Source organism: Gossypium raimondii, chromosome 5 (assembly GCF_025698545.1).
Source record: "Gossypium raimondii isolate GPD5lz chromosome 5, ASM2569854v1, whole genome shotgun sequence".
NCBI classification, from domain to species: domain Eukaryota; kingdom Viridiplantae; phylum Streptophyta; class Magnoliopsida; order Malvales; family Malvaceae; genus Gossypium; species Gossypium raimondii.
The window spans coordinates 4,677,116-4,703,765 of NC_068569.1; the positions used below are offsets into that span (position 1 = coordinate 4,677,116).

Here is a 26,650-nt window from a genome sequence, read left to right on the forward strand (position 1 = left end):
ATCAATACAGTGGATCAATATCCATTAATACCTTAGTTTCAATTCGATTTCGGTTAGCGTTGGAGAACGGAGAAAAAAATTGCTTAGATTTTGGTTTAAAGATTCATTGCGTTCAAAGTTATTTCATGAAAAAACTTAATTGTAAAAGAGAAGGAGAAGGAGAGCTTCCGATTGAGAGTTTTCGGTTGATGCATGTGACTTAAATAAAAACTTTTGAATGATTTAATACCATTTTGTAACTTTTTGAAGTTGAACGATCAAAACATAAATTTATCAATCTCTATTAAAGAAAATAATATTTTTGTTTCACCCTTAAATGCTTTGAAAATTTTTTTTTGGATTAAGATAAATTTATCTTTTCTCTTTCTAAATTTTTATTCACACTTTTAAATATTATAATTTTAAAAAATTATAATTTAATATAATAAATTTAATCACACTTTTGATTAAAACCTCAATAATTATTATGTCAATTAATATTTTTATTCTTATGCTTATGCTCATAAGAAAGAAAAATAGAAGTAGAGACAAAGAATAGTTTTGGAAGGTATTTTTATCGCTTGGGAAAAGAGATTTAAACATGTCGAGGTTGAATGTGATAATGTTGTACTTGTGGATTTACTTTTGTCAAGTGGGGGAGATAATAGCAGATTTGTGGAATTACGCTTCCTGTATCAACTCCTAAGAAGAAAGTAGAAAGATGGCTAAATGCGTTGCAACAGGAAGTTCAAGTCTGCATATATTTGAAGATCCCTGACTGCAATTCAAAGCTTATTGATTGCTAATCGTGTCATGTCGATTCCGGACTAAGCTTTAATTTGTTATTTTCGGTTTATGCTGTACTTTTTTACCGAATTTAAAAAAAAACCATTTTATTATTTAATACAAATCATAATATTTTATGAATTAGTGTAGTTCATAAAATTCTTTTATTTAATATCTCAGCCCGGCCACTTGTTTCTATTCCTTGCCTCCCCATATTTGGACTAAAAATGATTACAAGAATATTTTTTGAGAGAATAATTGCAACAATATAATTAAATAGTGGAGATGCAAAATGTGGATCTTGTTGACGAGATTGTATCTCCAAGTCCAACCAATTAAAGGATCTAATTATGGTTGACTTTGACTATAATCGCATGTCCAACTTTTGCTTCCCAATAATCTTACCTTTGTGTTGGAAATTTGATAATCAATTAAATAACAACTACAAGCACTATAAAAGTACTGGTATTCACAACATCAATATATATAGGTGAGAAAGAAGCAGCTAGCACATAGGAGTGGTACAATTTTGTCAATGGCGACTATGATTGTACCAAACTCTATAGCTTTCCAACTTTCTGCTAATTCTCTCTTCTTCCTCTTGCTCATTATCTTCTGCTCTTCCTGCAAGACTACATTTGCATTCCAAGGGACAAAAAGCAAGTCCTTTCACCATATTCTTCACCTTAATTCTCTACTCCAATCAGCTGCTTGCAACTCATCTACCCAAGGTTAATTTCGAAATCGCTTGTTCTTTGTTCTTTCTTTAAAATATATGTTGCATGAAATCAAATATACTTGATTGAAGAAACAAGGATAAACAGCTTTGAATTTCAGGTCTTCACCACCAAAAATCATCTTTACAAGTTGTCCACAAGCACGGTCCATGCTCTCCGCTTCATTTAGACAGAGCCAAAACACCTCCCACTCATGCGGAGACTTTCTTCCAAGATGAAGGCCGAGTTAGATATATTCAATCCAGGCTAGCCAACAAATCAGGCTCCAAGGCGGATGTGAAGGTGACTGATGTGGCCAATCTCCCAGCCAAGGATGGCAGAGTGGTGGGCTCAGGGAATTATATAGTCACCGTGGGTGTTGGCACACCAAAGAAACAACTGTCTCTCATATTTGATACAGGGAGCGATATCACCTGGACACAATGTGAGCCTTGCCTAGGTTATTGCTATCACCAGAGGGATGCCAAATTCGACCCCTCTGTTTCCTCAACATATTCCAACGTTTCCTGCAACTCGGTACAGTGCAGTTCACTCGTGTCTGCAACAGGTAATAATATAAATAACTAATTGGAATTCAGAGTTTACTCTTATAATTGAATAGATTATGACGTGAACCAAATGCTATCAGGTCATCTACCTCTTTGCTCGTTGTCAACATGTGTCTACAGAATTCAATACGGAGACTCTTCTTTCTCGACCGGATTCTTTGCCAAAGAAAGGCTTACCTTGACGCCATTTGATGTGTTCGACAACTTTCTTTTCGGTTGTGGTCAAAACAACCAAGGTCTTTTTGGTGGTGCAGCTGGTTTGTTGGGACTTGGCAGAGATCAGTTATCTTTACCTTCACAAACAGCCAGGAAATACAACAAAATTTTCTCTTATTGCTTACCATCGTCCTCCAGCTCGATTGGTTTCCTAACTTTGGGCAAATGCAGGAGGTACGGCTCGAAATCCGTAAAATTCACTCCATTATCCACAAGCATTCAAGATTCATCGTTTTACGGCCTTGACATTACTGGAATCAGCGTTGGTGGCAAAAGACTATCGATTTCAGCATCGGTTTTCACCACAGCTGGTGCAATCATCGACTCTGGAACTGTCATCACACGCTTGCCACCGGATGCTTATGCAGCACTACGGTCTGAATTTCGACAAAGGATGAGACGGTATCGAATGGGTAGAGAACTTTCAATACTTGACACATGCTATGATTTCAGCAAATACAAATCTGTTAATATTCCAAAGATAAGCTTCTTCTTCCGCGGAGGCGTTAAGTTGACAATCCCACTGGTGGGGACTTTGTACGTTGCTAATGTGTCACAGGTATGCCTAGCATTTGCCGCAAACAGCGATGCCAGTGATATAGCGATATTTGGGAATACGCAGCAGAAAACACTGCAAGTGATATACGATGGTGCTGGAGGAAGGGTTGGCTTTGGTACCAAGGGATGCTATTAAGTTAGTAATCTAATGAAGAAGTGAATCTTCAAATAATCTCCACCATCATACAATAATAATGATGGGATTAAGATTGAATAACTATTATTGGCTAAAGCTATCTTTCAGTAGTATTAAGTTTCAACATTTCTGCAACTAGTCTTGCACTCAAATTAAGAAATGATAATAGCAGGGTAAGATTTTGATTAATTTGACTTAACCATGCAATTCCATTCTAAAGTACATGACATGATGGAACAAGATTTGAAAGTTTACAATTACACCCAATAACTTGGAAAGAATTGAAGGAGCGGGAACTTGGCTCTTATTGCATTTCCACTTGCTTGGCGTCATGATCCAACCTTGTACGGTCATGTTGGATCATGGCAGGGTAGGGTGTCAAGCGATTACCCATGTCGAAAGCTGTGGCAAAGGGTAGATGAACTTGGGGAAGGGTAGATATTTTGTATTTAGGATAAGTATCCTCATTTCAAACATTTGTACGTTTCTTGGTAGTATTTCTATAAAAACGTTTCAGCATTTTTGTAAGGTTGGACAGTCAATAGTTGTTGGGTTCTAGGGTCATTTGAAGGTGCGGCTGCTCAGGAGGCTGAAAGGAATTCAAAATATTATTTTTCAGTTATTAAGGGGCCCAAATAAATATTACTTTTAACTTTTAAAGGCCAAGAAAAATCTTTTACTCACTTTTAATGGGTCCAAAAAGCTTTTTTTAACTTTTAAGGGGTCCAAATTTTTTTATTAACTTTTAAGGGACTTAAAAAAAATTTTTTACAAATTTTAAAGAATCTAAAACCTCATTTTATTATTTTTCCTAGAACCCAAAAATGTCGATATGGGATCTATTCATCAATGGGTAAGTGAGTATTAAACCCATCTTTTTCTTTGGGGAAACGTGAAGTAATGTGAGAGTACCCAGTACCCACTATGCCCGCGGAATCGGACTGTGGTTTAAGACTAACTTGTGGCTTGTTTCTCTTGATAGATTATCGAGATTGTTGGCAAGTCTAAGTGTGTGAAAAGCAGCACTCTCTTTACAAATCTCCTCTCGTCTTAGTTTCTTGAAAATTACGGGCAGGTTGAATTTTCTTTCTCTACGTCAACATTCTGCCACTTCAATACTCGGTTAATATGCTGAAATCGTTGATTCATTGTCTTTTGATTTTGCCCCTCGTCTAGTTCGACATTCTCTCTCGTTTATGGACCCAACGATCGACAAAACTGGATGCCAAGGATTGGTCTCATCCTTTTGCTTTTTTGACTGGTTCGTGCTTTTACCGCCCTTAATATTATAGTTTGTGGACCCAACTAGAAAGGATCTTTTCTTTCTGTAAGTTATGAAAATGTTCAACTGACATTAAGTAAAACGTACTTCATAAAATATATAAATTGACTTACTATTATACCAATCATATTTAATCTTATGGTCTTATCTTTAATGCACTCACACACGATATAGACGCTAATCTACCAAGTCAACCAAAGCTTGCAAAATCTAAAATAAAGAATAAAATTTCTTGAAAAAATAAATAAAACATTCTGTAATTAAATTAATGAGATAGAATCTCCTGCCATCACAAATATCCCTGTATATTTGTTGGGTTAAACATTAATGGCAATAAAACTGACACTAATCAGATGGCACTCTGTAACTATGAGCTGTTCAGGCAGCCCCTACATTAAAAGCTGGTCATTGTCTCTTGTTCATCATGACTGCAAAAATGTATAAAAGTCATCTCATTCACCATTTAGATTTGTATAAACAAGTAACAAAATTAATTGAGATGTGTTGAATTTGATACAGAGAGTGTGGTAAGGGTTGAGATTTGTATTAACATATAGAATTGAATATGGTAGACGATATATCCAACTGACAAACTCTAAGAAGTAATTCATTGGATATTTTTTGTGGGTTCAAAGTTAATTATTGAATACTCAACTTAAAATGATTCATGTTCGTGATCACTAAAACCATAATAAATTCAAGGATTGATAATTCTAAAACAATGTTAAAAATCAAAATACTATCACACAGTTTATTTATCTGCTAGACTGTAACATAAAGACTGATTAAAAGGACAAAGATTGATTCCATTTGCAATTCTGCAATTGTAATCTTAAGATTGATTAAAACGACGTGAAGGAACAGGATATAGAAGTTTACAATTAAACACAATGACATGGAAAAGTGAAGGAGCAGGAACTTGGGTCTTATATTGTCATCTCATCAGCTGAGATTCCTGCAGCATGAAAAGTTAGCACTTACCAGGTCCAATTTCCAACCTCTGATCTGGGATGTTAAAGAGCATGTTGAGCTTCTGCTGTTGATGATTACCAATGATTGTGACGTCCCCCTCATTCTCTTTTGCAGCAAACGCGAAGCAAACTTGAGACATATCGTCATTGCCTTTCCAGGTAACTGCTGTTTGGTCCAAATTTACATCCAAGTTTTCAAAATGTAGAACCATCTCGGGTATTGCCAGATTGTCCTGATCCACCAGGTTGTAGCACGCTTTCAGTACTCCATCATCAGAAGGATTAGCAGGAGGGAACTCCGACATCAATCTATCGAATTCCTGGCTCAGCTCCGAATAGACTGAGGAAGGAAGATGAGTAATGACAGTTCCTGAATCTATAATGGTTCCTGGGGATGATAATATACCCGAAGGCACTTCCACTTTTTTCTGGCCTAGTGTTATGGCAATAAGATTTACGAAATAATAGTTGGCACCAGAAGCCGGGTTTCTTAGAAGCCGTGTGTAAGTACCAGAAAACGGACATTGTTCACGAGCTTTCTCACCAAAATAAACATATCCTGAGTTACTTGACGAGGGAAGACAATGACAAAATACTCTTCCAAACAAATTTGCAGTTTGGGTTGCAAGGGAATAGGTTGCAAATTCATCGCCAGAGCTGGCCAGACCTAGGCCTAGTATCCCATCTGCTTCACCAAAATCCCCGGTTTCCTTATCCGGTACCGCGCATAGGAAAATAAATTCAGGAATTTGGTAATCCTGCCCTATGGAAACCGTATCAAGGACAAAAACTCCGCCGGACTTGGATTCGTCCAAGTACGTTTGTGTGTAATTACACCATGGCGAACATGGGGCGTTAGAGTAAGTTGAGGAAAAAGAAGGATAATACAGCGACGCGTTCTGCTGTTGTGGACAGGGAGACTCCGTACAAGGTTCGCACTGTACCCAGGTTACGTAACTCCCCGTGTCCAAAGCCAAATTAAAAGATTGTAGAGGTGTGCCAAAACCAACGCTCACCAAAAAATTACCGGCACCTGGTAAGTCGTTTTGAAGATAAGTGTCTGTCGTCCCTTCCCCTTCCAAACCAATTGTACGCCTATTGTGTAACCTGGAATTCATAGCACGAACCCTGAGATTATCTTGGACCAGAATCTGGCTTGCCACGGCGGATGTTTTCTTTAGGCCAGATGGGGAGCAGGGTCCGTATTTATGGACCACCCGCAAACCTGTTGTAGTACCTGAAAATTGGGATTTGTTTTATACTGTTATGTTAATACAATAATGTTAATCCTCAAAGCTGACTAATAAAAGGCGAGAGTTAGGTAATTACCTGAACAGGAGGGAGGGGCGTGGGACTTGTTACTTTCCACTACAGTAGCACCATAACCAAATGCCTTATTCGCATGGAAAGAGAAAAACAGGGTGTAGCACATTAAAATATGGCCAATGGCCATCAACGCTGAGGAACCAGTCATATTTCTTATGATTGCACTTCCACTTGCTCGCTATCTTATTCCAATTTTAACAGGTATATATAGAATGAGAGATGAAATGAAATCGTGGGACACTATGGAATTGTTTGCAAGGTCAATAAACCTGAACCTTCTTAATTTGCTTTTGTTGTTTATTTTGACAAGTCTTGGCGTGTGAAGAGAAGCACTCTCTTTAGTCTTTACAAGTCTCCCCTTTTCGTCTTTTGCTCTGCGGAAATTACGGGCTCCTTACCACACTCTATTCTGTCTTGGTTCAAGTCATTTTTTAAAATTTTAGAATTTACTCTCTGTATTTTTATTTTCAGAAATTTAATTCTTTTAATTTTTAGATTAAAATTTTCAATTCCAACTATCATGGTTAATAATTTTTTTATTAAATTTATTGTGACATTTCGAGATAAAAAAATAATTCAGATAATCATGTAATTAAAAAAATGCATTGTATTTAATTTTAATTTAATAAGAAATTTTATAAGTGTTAATCGTTGGACTTAAATTTCATGAAACAAAAACAAAAGGATTAAATTCCGAATATTCAAAAACTGCAGGGACTTATAACAGATTTTAACCTTGCGCCGCTTCAATACTATTAATATACCAAAATCGTTCTCATTGTCTTTTGATTTTGGCCCTTCAACGACGACCAAGTGTTGAATCGAAGGAATCGACTTTTTATTAATCTTAATAATATTGACCGATAATTACGTTTATATTAATTGAACCGAAATAATTGTAATAAATTTGATTAGTTTTGTTTTAATGGAGCAAAATTAACTCTTCCGCATGTTTTAATAATTAATTATATAAAATATCAAAACAAATCAAAATCTAAAAGCAAAACATACCAAATTTATTAATAAGAACCGATAACCAAATATCAAATTTAAATATATTCCTTGTATTAAGAATCAATTTGTATTTTCTTTTCATAAAAATTAAATGGATAAATTAATTTTGTATAATATATTAAAGAGAAAATTATTTTTTATGTCAAAAATTTCATCCAAATTCTAATGTTAAAATTTGCCTTGACTAACAAAATAATCAAGCAGATCATACCTGGACCTCATTTTGACATAAAGACTACTTTTAATTGTAAAAATTAATATAATTTTTAACGAGCGACCAGTTTGACATAAGGATTAATTTACTCGTTTTTTAATAAAATAAAATAAAATACAATCGACTATTAAACTGAATAATATTTTATAAGTGACAGTATAATATTATAAAATGTTTAGAATTATAATTTCACTTTTCAATTTTTAATCTTCATTGTTTTAATCACCGCAAAATCGATGTAAATAAATTAGTTATATTATAAATGCATAAAATAATAATAATATGTTTTTTCAATTATAAAATCAATGTTGTATATGTACCTCCTTTTTGGGTAGGTTTCTTTTTCGTATTTTCTTGTTTGAAACCTCTCTAGATAATGAGAGAAAACATGTTGTGGCAAATACATCAACTCATCCATTTCTAATATATTTAGATTAATTTATATAGTAGTCGCTGAATTATTTTAAAGTTGTAAATTACCTTTAACAATTATAAAATCATAATCATAAGAAAAACATATGTAATTAAAACATACTATTGTAAAGTGAAACTTTTACATTAGACAATATAATAATAGAGTTTTCTTCAAAATTATTCTTTAAAAATTACCCCTCATTCTCGGCAAGATCTCCCCATAATATTAAAATATATATAAATTAAAAATAAAAAATTAGAAAATTATATAAAATTAAAATAAAACAATAAAATACTAAAAACATAAAATTAATAAAAATAATAATAAAAATAGGTATACTATAATATTATCTAACCATCAATCAAAATATTTTTTATCTCCTTCTTGTGCCATTATTATTCAAATATGATACGACCATTACATTAATGCTTTATATATATATATATATATATATATATATATGATTTTAACTTGTTAATGGTAACAATCTTCCTTATTTTTACTAACAATTTTTATACTCAACCCGATTGAACATGACTAATTATTGTTATAAAGCTAAACTTAAATTTTAATTGATATATAATTTTAATATTTTTTTTCTTTATTATGCTTAGAATTCTATTCAAATTGTAACACCCCTAACTCGAATCCGTCGTCGGAATAGGGTTACGAAGCATTACCGGAGTTGACAAATTAATTATCTGACATTTCATTTCATCTAGCATTCTTATTTGAAACCAATCAAAATTAAAACATTAATGAGCCAATGTTGGCCAAATTAACTTATACATGTCATTATAACCAGAATCAAATCATCCAAAATTATCAATAGAACCAATGGATAGTGTGATATATCTCCGACAAGCTTCCAACCCAATCGAGCTTCCGATAATTTGTAGGGTAAATAAAAACAAATACATAAGCAATGAATGCTTAATAAGCTATGTAGTCTTTAATCATATTAGTTCATTTTAAAATATGAAATCTATACATATCAACGATAACCCAATATTGATATCACAATACTCATGAAGCTATATTCATCAACTCACAAGGTGAACAAATCCACAATATCACTTAAACATATTATCCCAAGCTTAGTAGGATTTATATAACTTTAACTCTTCAAACTTTCCTTATTGTTACTTTATTTCCTTATTTTACTATACCAAGGATACTTTATACAGAATATAGTTCATACAAACTTACAGCTAAATTGCAAAAATACCAAGATTTAGGGCATTTTGATAATTTTCTATTTTCCTCAATTTCCACTCGATCTTGATCTAAATTAATAATTTCATTCAATTTATTAATTTAGACAATAAAACAATTCATTTATTGTAATTTGGTATTTTTGACATTTTACAAAATTGCCCTTAAAATTTTACTTTTATTCAATTTAGTCCTTGAGTCCAAATCATGCAAATTAACTATTTTTAATGCAAACCCATGCTAGCAAAATATTCATATATTTTCTCCTCCTCCTCTCCATTCCACATCCTTAATGTATATAACATGTTTATGTGTAATATTATCTATAATTATACTATTTACTTATGTTCATATCAAAGTTGTCCACGAGTCATAGTTAATAAATTATTTATATCTTGAGCTACGGAACTCTGAATTAAGATCCGCTAAATTTCTCTGAAACTAGACTCACATATCTTCCTACCATAAAATTTTTAGAATTTATGGTTTAACCAATAAGTACAGTTTATTATTTAAAGTAATCCTTATTCTACTGTCTGACAGTTTTGACCCTTCTTCACTAAAAATTAATTATCTCATCATACGGGTTTCAGATGATGTTCCCGTTTATTTATATTGAAAATATACTCATTAAGAATTTTAAAATATAAATTATAACCCATAATAATTTTTATACAATTTTAATTATTTTATAAAGTCAGAACAGGGGATTCCAAAATCACTCTGACCCTGTCTCATAAAAATTCAAATATCTCATAATATGAAATTCTCTTACTTACACCGTTTCTTCTATGTAAAACTAGACTCAATAAGATTTAATTTCATATCTTATTCAACCTCTAACTCAATTTATACGATTTTGGTGAATTTTCAAAGTCAGACTACTGCTGCTGTCCAAAACTGTTTTAGTATAAAATGTTGATAACCAAATTTATAACACCCTCCTTTCCTATCTCTACAATATTTCCCATCACTTCCTCTTATTTCCCTTCACTAACATATCAAGAACATAGAACCTTATATAAATAAACTCTACTTTAACATCAATTTCATACTTTTTCAATAATATCAAACTCATAAATATATTGAAATCTTGATGTTCTTACCTTGTCCTATTGATTTCAATATTTAACTTGATTTTCTCTCTCCTCAAACTTCTATTTCTTGGATCTAACTTGATATTCTAGCTCCCCATAGTCTCCTTATTAATTTTCTCTCTTGGTGGCTATGGAATTTTTTTTGATTTCTAAGTGAAAATGGTGAATTTTTGGTGAAAGGACCAAATTGTAAAGAAAAAAAATTTCTTTCTTTCTTTTTCTTCTCGCGTTGGAGGCATGAAAAGATGAAAAATTATCTTCATCTTTCCTCCCTTTTATATTAATCATTTAATAATAAAATAATACTAAAAATTTTAATAAAATATTAATTAAATAACATTTATCTAATTAATTAATTAAAAATATCACCATCATCATCATTACCTTCTAGAGTTCTCTCTCTTTCTAATTGACCATTTTGCCCTTATGATCTTTTACAATTCCATCCTTGAGCCATTACTTAATTTGGTAAAATTGTGAATTAGTCCCTCATAATTCTTCACCTATTCAATTTGGTCCTAATTCATCCATTTTCCTTAGTTTCTAGATCATTCCACCCTTAAAATATTTGCACTATTGGTCATTCAAAATTTTCATTTTTACACTTTAACCCCTCAAATTTTGAGTATTTACTCTTGGGCAACAAAACTTTTCTCACTTTTGCGATTTAATCCTTTATTGCATTAATATGTCATAATATACTTCCCAATATTGACATAACTCAAAATTTCCCTTATTGTTACTTTATTTCCTTATTTTACTATATCAAGGATACTATCTTACTTTCTTCTTGTAGTAATTTTCGAGGTATTATACAAATTCAATAATTTTGTTATAAAAAGACATTACAAATATATATTATATTTAATAATATGATGAAAGAAAATGATTTAGTTGATTTAAATTTTTTCTATATATTATAAATTATAGATATGGACAATAATAGATATAATAATTCCAAATCAATTTTGTCTCTCGATTCACGTCTATTTCAACATTACAAATTGCGCTTCAATTGATTAACCCAAACACTATTCAGTACTGATTTAAAGAAAAGAAAGCATATTTTGTTCATTTAAAATTGAAGTTATACAATTTTTTAATAAAATAGAATTTTAAATTCACATTGATGATAAATTATGTATTTTATACAATAAATATAGAGAAGGAAGCAAATAAGCTAAGAGAAAATAAATTTTAAAGATATAATAATGTTCATCTCCCGTTTAAGTAAAATCTATTTTAAAATTTAAATTAAGATCATTATCAATTTGAGACATTTGGGTCTAAAGTTTGAGTATTTCAAACTGGGCCATTGTAGTTTGGAATCATTCTGAGCTATTTCATTTTAAAATCAGTTTTAAATTTGAATACTTTTGAGTTTAAATTATTTTATGTAACATTCTCAAAATTGGCTTGGTCGTAAATGATATGAGATAAAATCTTACGAAATAAGGTATAAGATGAAAGAAAATAAAAGTTGTAATATATCAAAAGAGATTTAAACCAAGAAGCATGACATGATGTATTAAAGAAGGGACTAAATCGTAAATTCAATTATTATTGAAATGAGTTAATGACCTATATTAATTAAATAATATGATACATTGATCTGAAATTTTCAGTAGTTGCTTCGGCAACGAATGTGACATCCTGATGCCTTGAGTCGGTGACCGGATCGAATATGGGGTATTACATTTTAAGTTCAGATCATTTCAATTTTGAAATATTTAGATTTGATGTTCAAGTAATTATAATTTTAGATCATTTTGACTTTAAATTGTTTTGGATATAAAAACTAAATTTGTTGACTTTTTTCATAATTAAATTGAGTTAAGTTAATTTTGAATTTGAATAAATTAAATCTTTTTTTTGGATTCAAGTAAGAATATAATCATCCTAACAAATTCAATAATTTCGAGAGAAAGAAACACCATATTTAATCCTACCACATATATTCTATCAAGTAATGTTTTCAAAACCGAATTGATAATAAAACTAATCAGACCACCAGTTTTCGGTACGATCAATCTGACTGCGAATTCAATAGGTGTAAGAATAAAAGATATAAATATAAAACCATAACAAATTCAAGGATTGTTGATTATAAACAATGATAAAAATCAAAATGCTATCACACAGTTTATTTATTTGGTAGGCTGTAAAAACCTTTTAAGGCATCGAAAATCAAGGAAATTTTTTAAGGCACTGAAATAAAACAGAAGTAAACTCAAAAGTGAAAACAGCGAAAGAACTGAAAGCCACAAGAAAGCAATGCACACAAAGTGTATTGTTACAAATGATGCATCTAGTTGAGCTCCCCAAATGCAACAGTACAAATTGAATTATTGGTATTAGTGTTTATTTACAATATTAGAGTCCTAAAAAACTCTATACAATCTTTATCCCTTATGATTCACAATATTCACCGTGATAACTCCAGTTTAATTTGAGTGTTTCACTGGACCACCAATGCTTCAAGTAAATGGTCTTCTTTATATGTTTCATGAATCAGGCCAATTCAAGTTAATTAAACGAGTCTCATTTAATCAATTGACTTCCATAAAACATTTTGTGCGCATTTGCCAAGAGTTTTGATTCGCAGTCCATGATATATGCCTATAGCGTGACCTAGCCTTAACCCTGTGTTCATCTTGGACGAGAGTCTAGTAGGGATGTTCCAACAATTAACTGAATCGAACTAGTATTAACAGAATTAATTGAATTGTATAATCCTTTAACCGTTAACTGAACCGAAATTTTTTCAAAAAATTAACCAAACTAAAACATTTCGATTAATTTAGTCGGTTAATCAAATTAACCAAAATTTATATGTTTTATTTTTTTGGTTAAAACAAGTATAAAACATATAAAAAAAATACATTAATAATGTTCATTTGTCTTGAAAGTTAATGGAATTAACCGAAATTTTAAGTCTTGAAACATTACATAATTAAAAACATTACATAATTAAGTTCGGTTAATTACCCTATTTCAAACCAAATTAACCGATAATCAAACTTCTAAAAATTCATTAACCGATCTCTGACCAAATTAAATCGTTTTACCGACCGATTAATTAAATTAGATCAATTCGATCGATTAATTTAATTTTAACTGAAATTTATGGAACACCCGCAACCTTTTTGTAGGACCTGAAAAATGGAAATTATTATATAATGTGATGTCAACACATAATCTTAATCCTCAAAGCGAGAGTAAGGTACTTACCTGAACAGTGGGATGGAGGGGCGTGTCCATAACCAAATGGCTTATTAAAAGAGAAAACCAAATTGCACTCCCACTTACTTATGTATATTAATTTTAATTTGAACAAGTATATACCAAATGAGAGATGAAATGAAATCTTAATTTTCAGGACACCGTCAAATTGAATGGTCTATTTGGTCAATGAATATGTCGAAGTCCTAGGGACCCTAAAACCCCAGTTTTGGTGTGAGAAGAAGCACAAGTCTCCTCTTATCTTTGTGCCATAAAAATTAATCGATTTTGTACGTTAATCTCTCTGTCTTTATTATTTTGCCCCTTGAACCACGTCTAGTTCAACACTAGACATTCTCTCGTTTATGGACCACACCTTCCCCTATCATCTTCGGATTTAATCTTTCCTAGCAAAATCACACTCTGATGGCCAAAGAAGGGGGATTTATAATATATTTAAATATTAAGTTGAGTAACTTGGACGTCAAGACCTAATGATGGATTTCAAAAATACGGGGAAGACCCGATTGTTCATTTGTTAAAGGGAAATAAACAACGATATAGAAAGTATATTTTGTTCATTTAAAATTTGAAGTTATGTTTAATTCGTGACACACTGTATTTTATGCAATGAATACACAAAAAGGAGAAAAAAAAACTAAGATAAAATGTCTTCTTTATTCTCTTCAATAAATAAAATGTTGATCACTCATTAAGTAAAATATATTTCATGAAATATATAAAGTAACATACAAGTTAATTTTGGATCAAATCAATTTGAATCAGTCAATTTAAATTTTAAAATAATTTTAATTATTTTGTTCGAGTAATTAATGGTTGGAGACAATTAGGCTTACGGTTTGAATTTTTCTAATCGAATTATTATGGCTTTGAATCATTCAATCTTTATCACTTTTGGTTCAAATCGTTTTGAGTTTGAAACATTCGAATTTGAAGCTCAAATGATAATTATTTCAAATCATTCCAAATTCAAATTATAAAAGATTTAATTTATTAATTTTTATTATTAAATTAAATTAAATTCAACTTAATTAAATCGGATTTTTGAATTCAAATAAAAATATGATTAGAATGTCTAGTACTATTTTATGTAGGTGAAGATTATTAGGATCGTGGTTAAGACCTAAGAGTCGAACTTATCATACTGCTAAAGAAAACCTAATGACTCAGAATGAGCAGGCAACTGGTCAGGCCCAAAAAAACGAACCTAAGGCCTTTAGGCCCATGCCTTGAACGACCACACACTACTCAACGAAGGATCACCTAGTATGAAGCATAGTAGCGAGATCTGATTGAAGTTGCAGAGGTATAAGACTAAATAAAAGATTGGGAATTTCATTGAAGATGCAACTTAATGTTCATGTGAAGAGAGCCGGTGATGAAGATAGCGCATAAGTGGATATATAGAGGAATCTATCTTCTTCTTCCTCAAAGAATGCACACAGACAATACAATAACAATGCAATTAGTTTTTTGGTGAAGAGATGCAAATATTAAGAACAAGAAACAAATGTGTTAAACATTTAAGTCCATCCATGCATTTGCAGTTTAAAAAATGGCATTCTTTTCTCATTACAAAAAATGGGAACCCATTTGCTATTGATCTTATTATCTACAAAACTCCTCCAAAAAGGGACCCGAATTATCGTAACGTGGAAAAAGAAAAGAAGGAATTAAAATTAAAAGATAAAAAATGGTTTTGAGATTAACCCCCGTCGCATCATTTGTCATTAGCATCGCCACCGCTGGCTTTTATGGTGTTTAACCTTTGAAAGTCCAGTTCTACGGCCCGTCTCTCTCTGAATCGATGGCGTAAGTGCGTTAACCTCCGCCCCATCATTTGTCATTATCATCGCTTTCGCCATCATCAGATTTATGGTCATTTACCTTACAAACTCCTATTCCACGCCCAGCCGCTGTTTGAACCGATGGCGTAAGTGCATCAACTACGGTCGCAGACGACATCTCCATCTTACTAACTCTAACCGCACCGATTAATTTTTCCGGCAACTCATCCTCGGTCTGTCCTTCCACTACAAATCCCATATCGATTACTACGCTCGTCGCGCATCCCAATGCGAGGTGTAGAATCGCGTTGGCAACCGCCGAGCTAGCAACGTCAACGTCAATCTCCAAGTAATTATCTCCTCTATGATAATTACACGTCAAAGCTTTACCTATCAAGCACGCCGCATAGTTGCCCACCGCTTTTTTGACGATCCACGGTCCTTCAACAATCCGGTTAACCATCTTCAACCGTTGGTTCCGGAAGGCATCATCTCCATTGACGAACCGGTAAAGTAACGAACCGGGAGGGATAGGATCCTCTGTGGCAAAATAAAAAACAGCACTATACAGATCTTTACCGGGGACCTGGATATTGACGGCGAAAATAAAGCTTTTCATAGATTGGCCATCGGATTGAGCTTTTCGGAGGGCGTTAGAAACACGATTATCAGGACGGGCGAGTACGTTATCGAGCTTGGAATCGGACTTGAGCCAGTCCATACCAATGGGAGAGAGTAAATAATCGCCGGCGGGGCATTTTTGACGTTTGGTCAGGTAGCTTTGAGAACGGAGATAGAAGAGATCACCCGGGGGAGAAGACCAACCGTTGGTTCCGTTATTAAGGTCGACTTGTTGCAAGGCTCCACCATTGATTGAATCAGCCATCCAATCGGGAATCGATGTAGCGTCAGCCGTTGAACAGGTTATAGAGTATTTATCGGCGAATTCCTTGGCGGATCCCCGGTCTTTTTGCTCAGTCTGGCACATGATATTTTCTTCTCGTCGTTCTTTCACCTGACCTTTGAATGAGGCAGAGATTGAAGGGTGGCGATCTGTAGAGTGAGGGGAGTGGCTGTCGTGATCAACAGGTTTGGAAGAAAGTGCCCCTGGATTTCCCCCCGAAACTACGGCACAGCCACTTTATTTACCACGGGGAAGGGCACCGATGGCTGTAACCTATCAGATCCCTGATCCGATATGCAAATTTATAATCCTTCAATTCTAATTGGGTTTGGTTTCTTATTTATACTGTAATCGAATAGGTTTAATGCACTACTAACTCTCGTCATTGTGCACCTTAACCCGATGCGATCCACAAATACGAGAAATTTTTTTTTTTGTTTTCAAAAAGTATTATTTTTATTCCTAAAATTAAAATAATTGGTCATTACCATTTTAATTTTATTTATCATACGTTAATATTTAGTTACATTAAATAATATAAAAAACAGTGATTAAACCTTAAAAATCAGAATTTAAAAATATTCATTGGTGACATTATCTCTAGTAATAAAAATAGGAAAAAGGGGCATAAAGGACAATGACACTAATGAAATTTGCTGAAGAAGTAATAAAATTGCAGGCAACATTAGAGTTGTACACGCTCGAAAAGTAAGTGAGTTTGGACAAAAATTTAAGTTTGAAAAATAGGTTTAGATAAAAAATAAAATCTATTTTCTAAACGCGTTAAGCCTCACGTAAATATTTTTACTCGGGCTTGGCCCGGCCTGGCTTGAATTTTAAAAAAAAAAAACTATTACATTTTTTTACGGTTTTGCCACTATTTTTGATTATTTTGCTATCGTTTTGCTATTTTATTGCTACTATTTTGTTGTTATTGTTTAGATATTGTATAACTCTTATTTTATTATTAATTTTGACACTATTTTAGAAGTATTTGCTTGCTAAGTTGCACTTATCTTAATATTATTTAAGTATATATATAAATATTTATTTTAATATTTTTAGTATATTTGATGTATTATATTTTTTAAATTTATTTTTATATAAAAGACTAATTTTTTTTAATACAAACGGACTGAAATTCAAGTTTTAACATTTTATTCGGACTAAATTTATACAAAATTGTAGGCTTATTTCTCAAGTTGAACCAGACTTAAAAATTTAGCCTATATTTTTTCTTGGCCCAATCCATGGAACTCTAGGCAACGCATATCACGGGCTATTCTTTCAAACGAAAACATCACCAGGCTATTCTTTGAGAACCACACGTGGTATCATGGACCCACAACTTATATCAGCAAGGTGGATTTTTAATTTTTAATTTTTCTTAACTTGAGATATCTGTAACTCTAAGCCACGACTAATCTATATGTTATCACACTTGTAGTCTACCATCATCTCTAGGACAGATTTTTATTTACTTCTTTTTTGTTGGCTTGCTGATTTTGATACGAATAAGGAAATGATATGCATTCACGGTTAGTATTATATTATTCTTGTTATTATAATATGGATGAAAGAGAGTTAATCGTAACTTGGGTGAAAGGAGAGAGAATAGAGGGAGAAGGTCCACATTAATCATCATGTCAAAGTTTAGTTGGGTTCGTATTTGCCCCCTGGTGAGTGGGAGTTGCATATAGACATACTCTATGATAGATGTATGCAAATGTACATCTATTGAGCCACGTGTCATTTCGTTAAGCTTGAAAGTTTGCCCTAGATAAGATAGTTGGCCTTGGCGAGATGGATATTTGGCGAGGCCTTCTCTCGAACGATGTTTATTATCTGACATTATCTCATTAAAAATATAAATAATTTTTTAAATGAGGTAATGTTAGATTGGCAGATAATGTATGTGTATCTACATATTATCAAAATAAGGAAACAAAAAAGATGTTAAAAAAGATAGTATTCCAAAACAGTAAAGCAAGAAAGGCAGGAAATCTATCCGACTGATGAGGGTAAAAGCGCAAAGGCAAATTCTAAAAACATCTGGAACAACAATGCACAAACATGGAATATGCAACAAATATAATGTTGAGTAAAGCAGCGGTTACATGACAGGTTCACAAACTGTAACCTGACAATGAACACAGATTTCTATGATGATTGTATCCATGGAATGGACCCAATTAAGATGATGAAAGCTTCATTCCTTATATCTTCTTACCCTCTTCAAATGCAAGTGCCATGTATATATGGTAGATATAACCCACCGAGAGCAGTTTAAAAGAATTCGCAACTTCTTTCCCTGTCCCACAACTCCCTGTGTTCTTGTAAATAAAAAAACAGAGGTTTAAATGACAGTCAACCATTAAAGTCAGTATAAAATTATCATAGGCATTTCAGGCAAATATGACATCACAAATATCATATAAAGCACCGCAATACAACCCTCCTAGCACTGGACCAAGGGAGTATATACATATCAGATAGAATGTCTCTAGCACTTCTCGTTTCACAACAAGAACATACACTAGAAATGAATAAAGGTGAGGGTGGGAGGGATTTAAAACATTTAATAAACTAAAATGAGCAAATGTAAGTTATATGTATGAATTTATCAAGACTCTGTGGAAACAAAAAGGCAGTTAGATTTATATGAAAAGTTTAATAGCAATCTACTTTGATCTAATCACAGTTTCTCCAGATTTGGAAACAGGGGGTTTTCTTTTCCAGATACGATGAATGCTGACGATGTAGCAGCAAATTTCCCATCAATCAAAATTTAGTAATTTACTTAACATCAAAGGAAAAGCAGTTTCACAAACCTAATGTCATAAAGTGAAGATTTTTAGTGCGTCTTTCGTCTTTCGGGTTGATTGTCAGTAGCTAGTCTGAAAATCCAGTAAACCTACAAAACAAGTAAAACAATAAATCAAATATCTACAGTGCAAACAATACGATACCGATTAGAAATTTAAGAAAAAAAAAAAAACGTTGACATATGAAGAATGAAGGGCGAGGGATTACCAAAGCGAAGACATGAGCAGCTATAATGATAACAACCAACATTGGTACCAAATCCAGAAACCAAGGGTTCAAAGGTTCCATTTCCTTGGCCATTTCACTTGCTGAGACCGGAAAATTTGGAGGCACGATCTTCCTGATAAGCCCTAGAGCCTGGGTTTTCAAATTTTTACACACTGAGCTGACGGGGTGGGTGGGTGGGCCACTAGATTTCTTCAATTAATCGGGCCCGATTAAAGCTTTGGGATTTTCATTTTAAGTGGTTGCGATATTTTTATTTTTACTATTTCTAAACTGAAAATTACTCCGAAAAGGCTAAAAATTTCTTTCTTTTTTTTAATGTAAGAAAAGGCTAAAAGTTGAATGAAAAATATTATATTAAATATAATTTTTAATATTTTATGCATTAAATAATAGTAATTCTTAAATTAACAATGTGTTATTCAAATTATACATTATTATTATATTAAATATAATTTCATAATTTAATTACACTCATCTTGCCATTCATTTTTTAAATAAAAATTATATATTTTATTTTATTTAAAATTTTATTTTTTATGATTATTATATTAACAAATCCTTATAAAAATTTCTAAATATAAAATAAAAAGTACTATAACTGTATCACGTGGACCATCAATCACTGCCTCAGCCCTAATCCAGCAGAATCTAAATCCATTAAAATGGGAGTTGGGCCGATGTTTCTTCAAAACTGATCCATTATATGTAGAGACCGGAGAATCCAGTGTCGACTGGTAAGACTTGAGATGAGAGAGGAAGACAAATTACGTGCCAATGTTTCCCGCAGCAGGAAGCAAAAAACCGTTTCGCAAGCCGGCCCGGACCACACGTTTCTTTCGGTGACTTATTAGTCATTTTCACAAACGAACTGTGATCACTAGTTAGAGCTTACTATGGGTGCCTGATCTTTTTCGTACTTCTTTCTATGATTTGCCCGATGAGGAATGCCTTCGCCACTCTCAACCGTCAACGCCGTCTCTCCACCGGTAAGCGGTACCATTTATTTTATCCGCTCATTATTTGGTCAATATTGATATAAATAATAATTTGATTTGCAATCTGCTCCGAGCTTAAATTCATTTGATGTTAGTGTTGTTATAGTATTTTTGTTTATGGGGGAAAAGTAATTTTAACCGGTGAGTTTTAGGATTGTGAAAGTTGGGCATTTCTGGAACTTCCCACCAATCTAATGTTTGATTGGATCATTTTTGTTTCTAAGGACGACTTTTGACTGCGTGTATTTAGTAATGTTCTTGCAGTTTGTCTTTGCGACCTTTGTGGGATGCAAATGTAATTCTTACGTTTATGTTGGTTAAACTTCACCTCTTGCAGCAGTACACCATGATAGACCTATTGGAACCATGTTACGTCGTTCTGTTTCTCTGGAAGTTCAGATGGAAATTGGAATCGGAAGGACACCGGATACTTGGCGTCCATCATACTTGTTGCAACGAAATGTGTAAGTGCATGGATATTTACCACTTACTTTTGATGCTCGGAATTGCACTCAGTAAGTGCTAATGAATAAATAAATCGGTACTGTGAATGTGGTGCTTCTAATCTGTTTATGCTGTAAAGCTTTTTTGTACAGGTTTTCTAAGGGTTTTGTCAGTGTGCATGGGGAGAGGCCTTCTGCCGAGTATGCAAAGTTGAGGAAAGAATCACTGGAAAGTGAATTCGGGCATATTGTTGGAACACACAGCTCCAAAAGAGTGTCTGTTGTCTACCGATTTGGTCCATTTTTGGCATTGTACAGAGCAGCAATCATTTCATTTCATGTATTGAAGTTGACCATTTGGCGATTTTTTTTTCGAGACATTAAAGAGCGTGCTTCCAAGGTATTATAATAATTATTATATTCTTAAGTTTAACCATGTTTTGATGAATAATTTGAATTGTTTCTATTATTCTTGGATGCAAACAAATGCACCCTATATGGAGCATGGTCTGGCTAACTTTATACTAAAAGTTTACATGTTTTAAATGTTGCAATTTTGTGTTATTTGAGCCTGGAATTTGTTAAAACTATCACATCTTTCTATGAATAAGCCTTCTTGTTTTGGTCACTACTAACTTACTGCAATTTTTACACTATTTCAGTTTCGGGAGACTCTAATTCGCTTGGGTCCTTTCTACGTTAAGGCGAGCTACTTTATCTGTGCTTTATCATTTTCCGTAACTTTTTTTATTAAGTTGCTTATTGGGTTTTGTTTATTCTAGTTTCTCTTTACCATAGTTTACAAAATTTAGCAAACTTAACTGTTCAATCCTGCTTTTTTTGTGTCATTGAATCCAATTGCATGAAATTTTCTACTATGGATCTGAACTCTGAATATTGATGTCAATTTTTGTAAGGAGTTTGAAGATTCGATGGTTGCTTATAGACGTTAGGTTAGACTGTAGATATGCTTTGCTCATATTTGTTTTATTGTTTGCTTTTGTATCCAAATAAACTTTCTTTTCTTTTCTTTTTTAAATTCTGGGAGCAGAAATCTTACCTATTTTATTTATCTTAATCCTCCTGGGTTGAACTTACAATTTTGGCCTAATTTTATTTGGGTATATAGCTTGGGCAGGCTCTGAGCACTAGACCAGATATATTGCCACCTGTTTATTGCCAAGAACTTGCTAAGTTACAGGTACAAAACCGTTTCTGCATGGTTGCACCTATAATTATGGCTCATATCAAGATTTGTTACTGATTGACTTTAGCAGTGATCTTTGTTCCTTGGTGGATCTTCTTCTTCTTCTTCTTCTTTTTTCTGATTTGAAGCTCTTATGTTAATGCCAGGACCAAATTCCCCCATTTCCAACCCATGTCGCAATAAAATCTATTGAAAATGAACTCGGTATTCCAGTTTCAGAAATATTTGCTGATATAAGCCCGGAACCTATTGCCGCTGCATCTATAGGACAGGTGTATAAAGGTCAGACAACCATGTCTGTGAAACAGAAAACAATATATCTGTTCTTTGTTTCCCATTCTATCTATCATTTTCTTACGTTGAAAACATTCCATCTTTCTAATAGCACCCTTTTGACTACTTTTTTGAGAATTGTAAAACTGAATACTTGCTCCATTGCTTTAAGTCTTGCAGCTCACCTTCATTCTGGAGAACTTGTAGCTGTTAAAGTACAGAGGCCTGGTATTTCACTCTTGTTGACCCTTGACGCATTGTTATTCCACATGATTGGGGGCCAATTAAAGCGATTTGCAAAAGCCCGCAAAGATTTGTTAGTTGCTGTAAATGAAATGGTGAGTCCTCCTTGTTTTGGGTGTGCAGATATTCCAATAATGTGTACATTTATATCATCAGTTATTATTTATGCATTTGTAAATAATATATCAGGTTTTGATCTTTGCAATAGATGCGCTTGGCATCTGGATTTTATGACTCTTGCTATTTTGTGTATACAATGCAACTTGCATTGTTAATTTTCATATTGTTTTTGCAAAGTACCTGCATTTGTACTATCATCTTTTCATTAATGAGATTGTACATTCTTATGGACATCTTCAGGTCTCTTTTAAATGAACAGGTAAGACACATGTTCGATGAAATCGATTACATCTTGGAGGCAAGAAATGCCGAACGCTTTGCCTCTCTTTATAGTGACTGCCCTAGTAAGTATATATAATTGCGTGTGGACCCTAAAGTTCATGTTAAGTAATTTTAAGGTGATCAATTGATATGGGATTTATTCTATTGTTTAGGCTTCTCTGAAAGTAGAAAAATTAAAGGGGTTAACTTGTAACCTGTACATGACCTGACATCATCTTTTGTGTGTCATTTGCTTGTATGGTTGTTTTAAACTTTTATAGTATTCTGTGGAGTTCAACTTCACAAATTCACTTTAAAGGAACAAAAAGTTTTAAGGTAGATGTTGGAAGTTTTAACTCCTGTTAGTATAACCTTTTGCTGCACTTTGTCCTAATGATTTATCAGTGGTTATTTATGTCCATACAACGTCCTTATGAGTACAGTTCATGGCCAAACTTGTAATCAAAACTCTAAAGATGGGATTACCAACAAAACCAAAAATGCAAGCGGAATAAAAGTGCCAAAAATATACTGGGATCTCACTCGAAAAGCTGTGCTTACAATGGAATGGTTAGATGGAATTAAGCTTACAGATGAAACTGCCCTGAAGAAGGCATGTCTGAACCAAAGGGAACTGATTGACCAGGTTTAATCCATTGTTTTATTTCAGCTTTTGTCCGTTCAATACTCATTAGTTTTGCTCCGTATGTATGGTCTGTGTTTAGTCTGACTTTACCCGCCTTTTCATGTGTTGTTAGGGAGTATACTGCTCTTTGAGACAATTGCTTGACGTTGGGTTTTTCCATGCTGATCCACATCCAGGAAACCTGTTTGCTACTAGCAGTGGCTTCCTTGCATATTTAGACTTTGGGATGATGGGAGATATCCCTCGCCATTATCGTGTAGGACTTATTCAAGTGGTAAGAGCCGTTCTATTGATAATTATACCAGGTTGCTTCTTTAAATATCATTGTAGTCATGACTGGTCTCCTACAGCAACTAGGGCATAGGCTTGCATGAAGCTAAATAATATTTCAAAACTGAAATTTTATCTTTTTCCTCTAACTCTTGAGCAGAAAACAATTTTTTTCCTTTTATTAAAGACGACTCAACTAGTGTTTGCTTGTGAAAGTTTATAGTAGTATTTTTATTGATGTCGATGTTGAAAAAATTAATGGAATGAGTAAAGCAGTAGTTATTAACCTAGGCTCTAAGTAGTCTTCACCTGGTTACTATTCCATGCACATGTCAAAATCTTCCTTTTCATCTTTTATTCTTTAGCATGTTTTATTATTTTGTAATCCTCCCTTTACATCTTTGCTACTTTTAACATGTTTGTTATTTTCCGCATCTTGATCTTGTGTTTTGTGAATGTTGATGCTGAGATTTGATGGTTATTTCCATGAGCTTGTATTTGTGTTGATAAGTTCTTGCTTCTCTCAGCTTGTGCACTTTGTTAATCGTGACTCTCTGGGATTGGCAAATGACTTTCTTTCTTTGGGATTTATTCCTGAAGGAGTTGATATACAATCTGTGGCTGATGCATTGCAGACGTCTTTTGGGAAGGGTACACAACGATCTCAAGACTTCCAGGTTTTTGCTTGTAGTCTTCTTACCTTGTTATTCAGATTTGTTTCCTGGCAAATAGGTATAATAAGCACTTAAAAATGCCACTCTGTTGTAGATTTTGTAGTTCTACAAGTTTGTCTGTTGTTGTTATTATTTTAATAAATAAATGGTTCTCGTTTTCTTTCTTAAGTAAAATGATGAAACTTGACAGTTGTGGGGAAATATTTGCATCAAAGATTGTAAGCAACTGCTGGAACATATTACTTTGTTGTGTTGCATAATTATATCAAGTATCCATTTGCACTGCCTTAAGATGAGGCCAAAATAGCATTTCTGCATTTAAACAATTGGGTTACAGCGTGAGATTTATTTATTAATCTCGTTAAGATCTACATATCTATTTATATCTCCAAAGTTTGCATGACGGCTCCTATAAGACATTTTATTCTGTGCTGGTCACTTGTCTCATCCATATTATAGTTTCTGTTTTACTATTTTCATAAGTAAAAGCTTGACGCCTGTAATTTCTTTCTGTTGCTTTGGATCACAGAGTATAATGAACCAGTTATATGATGTCATGTATGATTTTAACTTCTCTCTTCCCCCGGACTATGCTTTAGTGGTAAGAGCTCTTGGTTCACTAGAAGGGACAGCTAAAGTTCTTGATCCTGATTTCAAAGTTGTTGAAAGTGCATACCCTTTTGTGATTGGGAAGCTCTTGGCTGATCCAAATCCTGATATGAGAAAAATTTTAAGGGAACTTCTCATCTGTAATAATGGATCCATTAGGTGGAACCGCCTAGAGCGCTTGGTAGGCGTTTTCTCTTTAGTTATTATAAATGCAGAGTAGTCCATATTTACAATGAAATTATATCTGCTAGTAACATATGTCTGTTTTAGTTCACGATTTGGCTTCATGCCTTTAATGACTGGGGTTCATCTTGTGTCAGATAGCAGCAATATCAGAACAGGCATCTGAATCGTCTGAGGAGCCTCCTAAGTCTGAAGAAAAAGGTTCGCATCCCATGGGATGGAAGTCATTCGATATGCATGCTGTTGTTGCTGCCACCGAAGATCTCCTGCTTTTTATTCTATCTGAGAAGGGTCAAATGGTGCGGGTTTTCCTCCTGCGTGATATAATTAGAGCAGCAGATATATTTCTACAGGATGAAGTTATGGGTTGTAGACTAGATGCTGAAAGTAAAGCAAGAAAAACTTCAGAATCAGAGGTTTTTATATCTTCTTTATTAATCCCATACACTTTAAGTATAGCTTTAATTAACATAAAAGCAATTTATATGCAATTTGGGTAAATTGATGTGTTTGGTTTGTTCTAATGTTGGCAGGATGATGCGATTATGAGAAGAGTTATGAATGGGTTTGGATCACTGAAAGAAGCAGTGAAGTTGGGCCCAGAGGTGTGGACCCCAATGTTCATCCGCATAGCATTGAACCCACAAACCCATAGGTTTTTTGCAGACGTGATATCGGCCTTGATGATGCGGCTCAGCAAGAAATTTCCAGACACTTTCTGGGTTTGCATGTCTACCCTAATTCACAGGGTGGCAAAATCCCAACCACCTCACACTCCATCCCACCCTAGTACATAAATAATTATAGTAAATAGGGATAGGGAGAGAAATGAGAATGATGAATTATATATGAGAGTAGGTTGGTGTTTTTAGTGTGGAGGCCTTCCATTCCGATTTATCTTTAATTAAATTAGGCGTGCTATATCATTGCCACCTGGCAACTCATGCTATCTTCCTTGTAGGATAGGATAATGTAAATAATTTGTAAAGAAAAGAAATGGGTATAAAAGATAATAAATAATACAGTCTCAACTTTAATCATTTATATCAGACTGCTACAATTCCCGTTATCTGAGGCAAAGGGAATTGAAATTAATAAGATGATACGTTGGCAAGATTTGACACGCAGAGGCCATTATTATTATTTTCTATTTTATTATAAATATCAAGACGAGTAAGAGCAGTATCCTTGGCCTACCTTTGCATTTCTAGAGGGCGAGCTAGATTGGACGTGATTTCAATTGA

At 33.4% G+C, this 26,650-nt stretch overlaps 4 protein-coding genes and 1 long non-coding RNA gene across 12 annotated transcripts; 2 read left to right on the forward strand and 3 right to left on the reverse strand.

Moving 5' to 3' along the window:
* Positions 1 to 1,244: 1,244 nt before the first annotated feature.
* LOC105770675 (aspartyl protease family protein At5g10770) lies at positions 1,245 to 3,095 on the forward strand. Its single transcript, XM_012591992.2, has 3 exons — positions 1,245 to 1,496; positions 1,603 to 2,049; positions 2,131 to 3,095. Exons 1-3 carry the CDS (start codon positions 1,301 to 1,303, stop codon positions 2,958 to 2,960), a joined length of 1,473 nt encoding a protein of 490 aa, XP_012447446.1. The 5' UTR covers positions 1,245 to 1,300; the 3' UTR covers positions 2,961 to 3,095.
* Positions 3,096 to 4,966: 1,871 nt separating this feature from the next.
* On the reverse strand, positions 4,967 to 6,752 carry LOC105770676 (aspartyl protease family protein At5g10770). Its single transcript, XM_012591993.2, has 2 exons — positions 6,543 to 6,752; positions 4,967 to 6,450 (listed from the first exon to the last, which is right to left on the reverse strand). Exons 1-2 carry the CDS (start codon positions 6,685 to 6,687, stop codon positions 5,213 to 5,215), a joined length of 1,383 nt encoding a protein of 460 aa, XP_012447447.1. The 5' UTR covers positions 6,688 to 6,752; the 3' UTR covers positions 4,967 to 5,212.
* An 8,532-nt stretch (positions 6,753 to 15,284) lies between these two features.
* LOC105771347 (protein ENHANCED DISEASE RESISTANCE 2-like) lies at positions 15,285 to 16,749 on the reverse strand. Its single transcript, XM_012592779.2, has one exon. It carries the CDS (start codon positions 16,510 to 16,512, stop codon positions 15,574 to 15,576), a length of 939 nt encoding a protein of 312 aa, XP_012448233.1. The 5' UTR covers positions 16,513 to 16,749; the 3' UTR covers positions 15,285 to 15,573.
* Positions 16,750 to 18,365: 1,616 nt separating this feature from the next.
* On the reverse strand, positions 18,366 to 19,651 carry LOC128041278 (uncharacterized). Its single transcript, XR_008196016.1, has 3 exons — positions 19,462 to 19,651; positions 19,260 to 19,342; positions 18,366 to 18,761 (listed from the first exon to the last, which is right to left on the reverse strand). It is a non-coding gene; the product is annotated as an uncharacterized LOC128041278 (long non-coding RNA).
* A 542-nt stretch (positions 19,652 to 20,193) lies between these two features.
* LOC105768817 (uncharacterized) lies at positions 20,194 to 26,529 on the forward strand. 8 transcript variants are annotated; one of them, XR_008195897.1, is made up of 14 exons: positions 20,194 to 20,468; positions 20,815 to 20,941; positions 21,061 to 21,320; positions 21,583 to 21,624; positions 22,050 to 22,121; positions 22,274 to 22,409; positions 22,581 to 22,738; positions 23,023 to 23,107; positions 23,468 to 23,670; positions 23,783 to 23,944; positions 24,468 to 24,617; positions 25,144 to 25,404; positions 25,548 to 25,822; positions 25,940 to 26,089. XR_008195897.1 is itself a non-coding variant. In XM_052630730.1 (14 exons), exons 1-14 carry the CDS (start codon positions 20,427 to 20,429, stop codon positions 26,201 to 26,203), a joined length of 2,178 nt encoding a protein of 725 aa, XP_052486690.1. In that variant the 5' UTR covers positions 20,195 to 20,426; the 3' UTR covers positions 26,204 to 26,529. The 8 variants fall into 8 exon arrangements, 7 of the variants coding, with proteins under 7 accessions (XP_052486690.1, XP_052486692.1, XP_052486689.1 ...); XM_052630730.1 differs by having other exon boundaries at positions 20,195 to 20,468; positions 24,541 to 24,627; positions 25,544 to 25,822; positions 25,940 to 26,529; XM_052630732.1 differs by having other exon boundaries at positions 20,195 to 20,468; positions 24,541 to 24,591; positions 25,544 to 25,822; positions 25,940 to 26,529.
* The last annotated feature ends 121 nt before the right edge of the window (positions 26,530 to 26,650 follow it).

Bases quoted from the DNA above. Each gene is read 5' to 3' on its own strand.
- LOC105770675 (XM_012591992.2), top strand. From the start codon at position 1,301: ATGGCGACTATGATTGTACCAAACTCTATAGCTTTCCAACTTTCTGCT. The intron at 1,497-1,602 runs GTTAATTTCGAA...TTTGAATTTCAG, and splicing joins TTGCAACTCATCTACCCAAG to GTCTTCACCACCAAAAATCA. The intron at 2,050-2,130 runs GTAATAATATAA...AAATGCTATCAG, and splicing joins TTCACTCGTGTCTGCAACAG to GTCATCTACCTCTTTGCTCG.
- LOC105770676 (XM_012591993.2), bottom strand. From the start codon at position 6,687: ATGACTGGTTCCTCAGCGTTGATGGCCATTGGCCATATTTTAATGTGC. The intron at 6,451-6,542 runs GTAATTACCTAA...CCCAATTTTCAG, and splicing joins CGCCCCTCCCTCCTGTTCAG to GTACTACAACAGGTTTGCGG.
- LOC105771347 (XM_012592779.2), bottom strand. From the start codon at position 16,512: ATGTGCCAGACTGAGCAAAAAGACCGGGGATCCGCCAAGGAATTCGCC.
- LOC105768817 (XM_012589011.2), top strand. From the start codon at position 20,408: ATGATTTGCCCGATGAGGAATGCCTTCGCCACTCTCAACCGTCAACGC. The intron at 22,122-22,273 runs GTACAAAACCGT...TGTTAATGCCAG, and splicing joins AAGAACTTGCTAAGTTACAG to GACCAAATTCCCCCATTTCC. The intron at 22,739-23,022 runs GTGAGTCCTCCT...TTAAATGAACAG, and splicing joins TAGTTGCTGTAAATGAAATG to GTAAGACACATGTTCGATGA.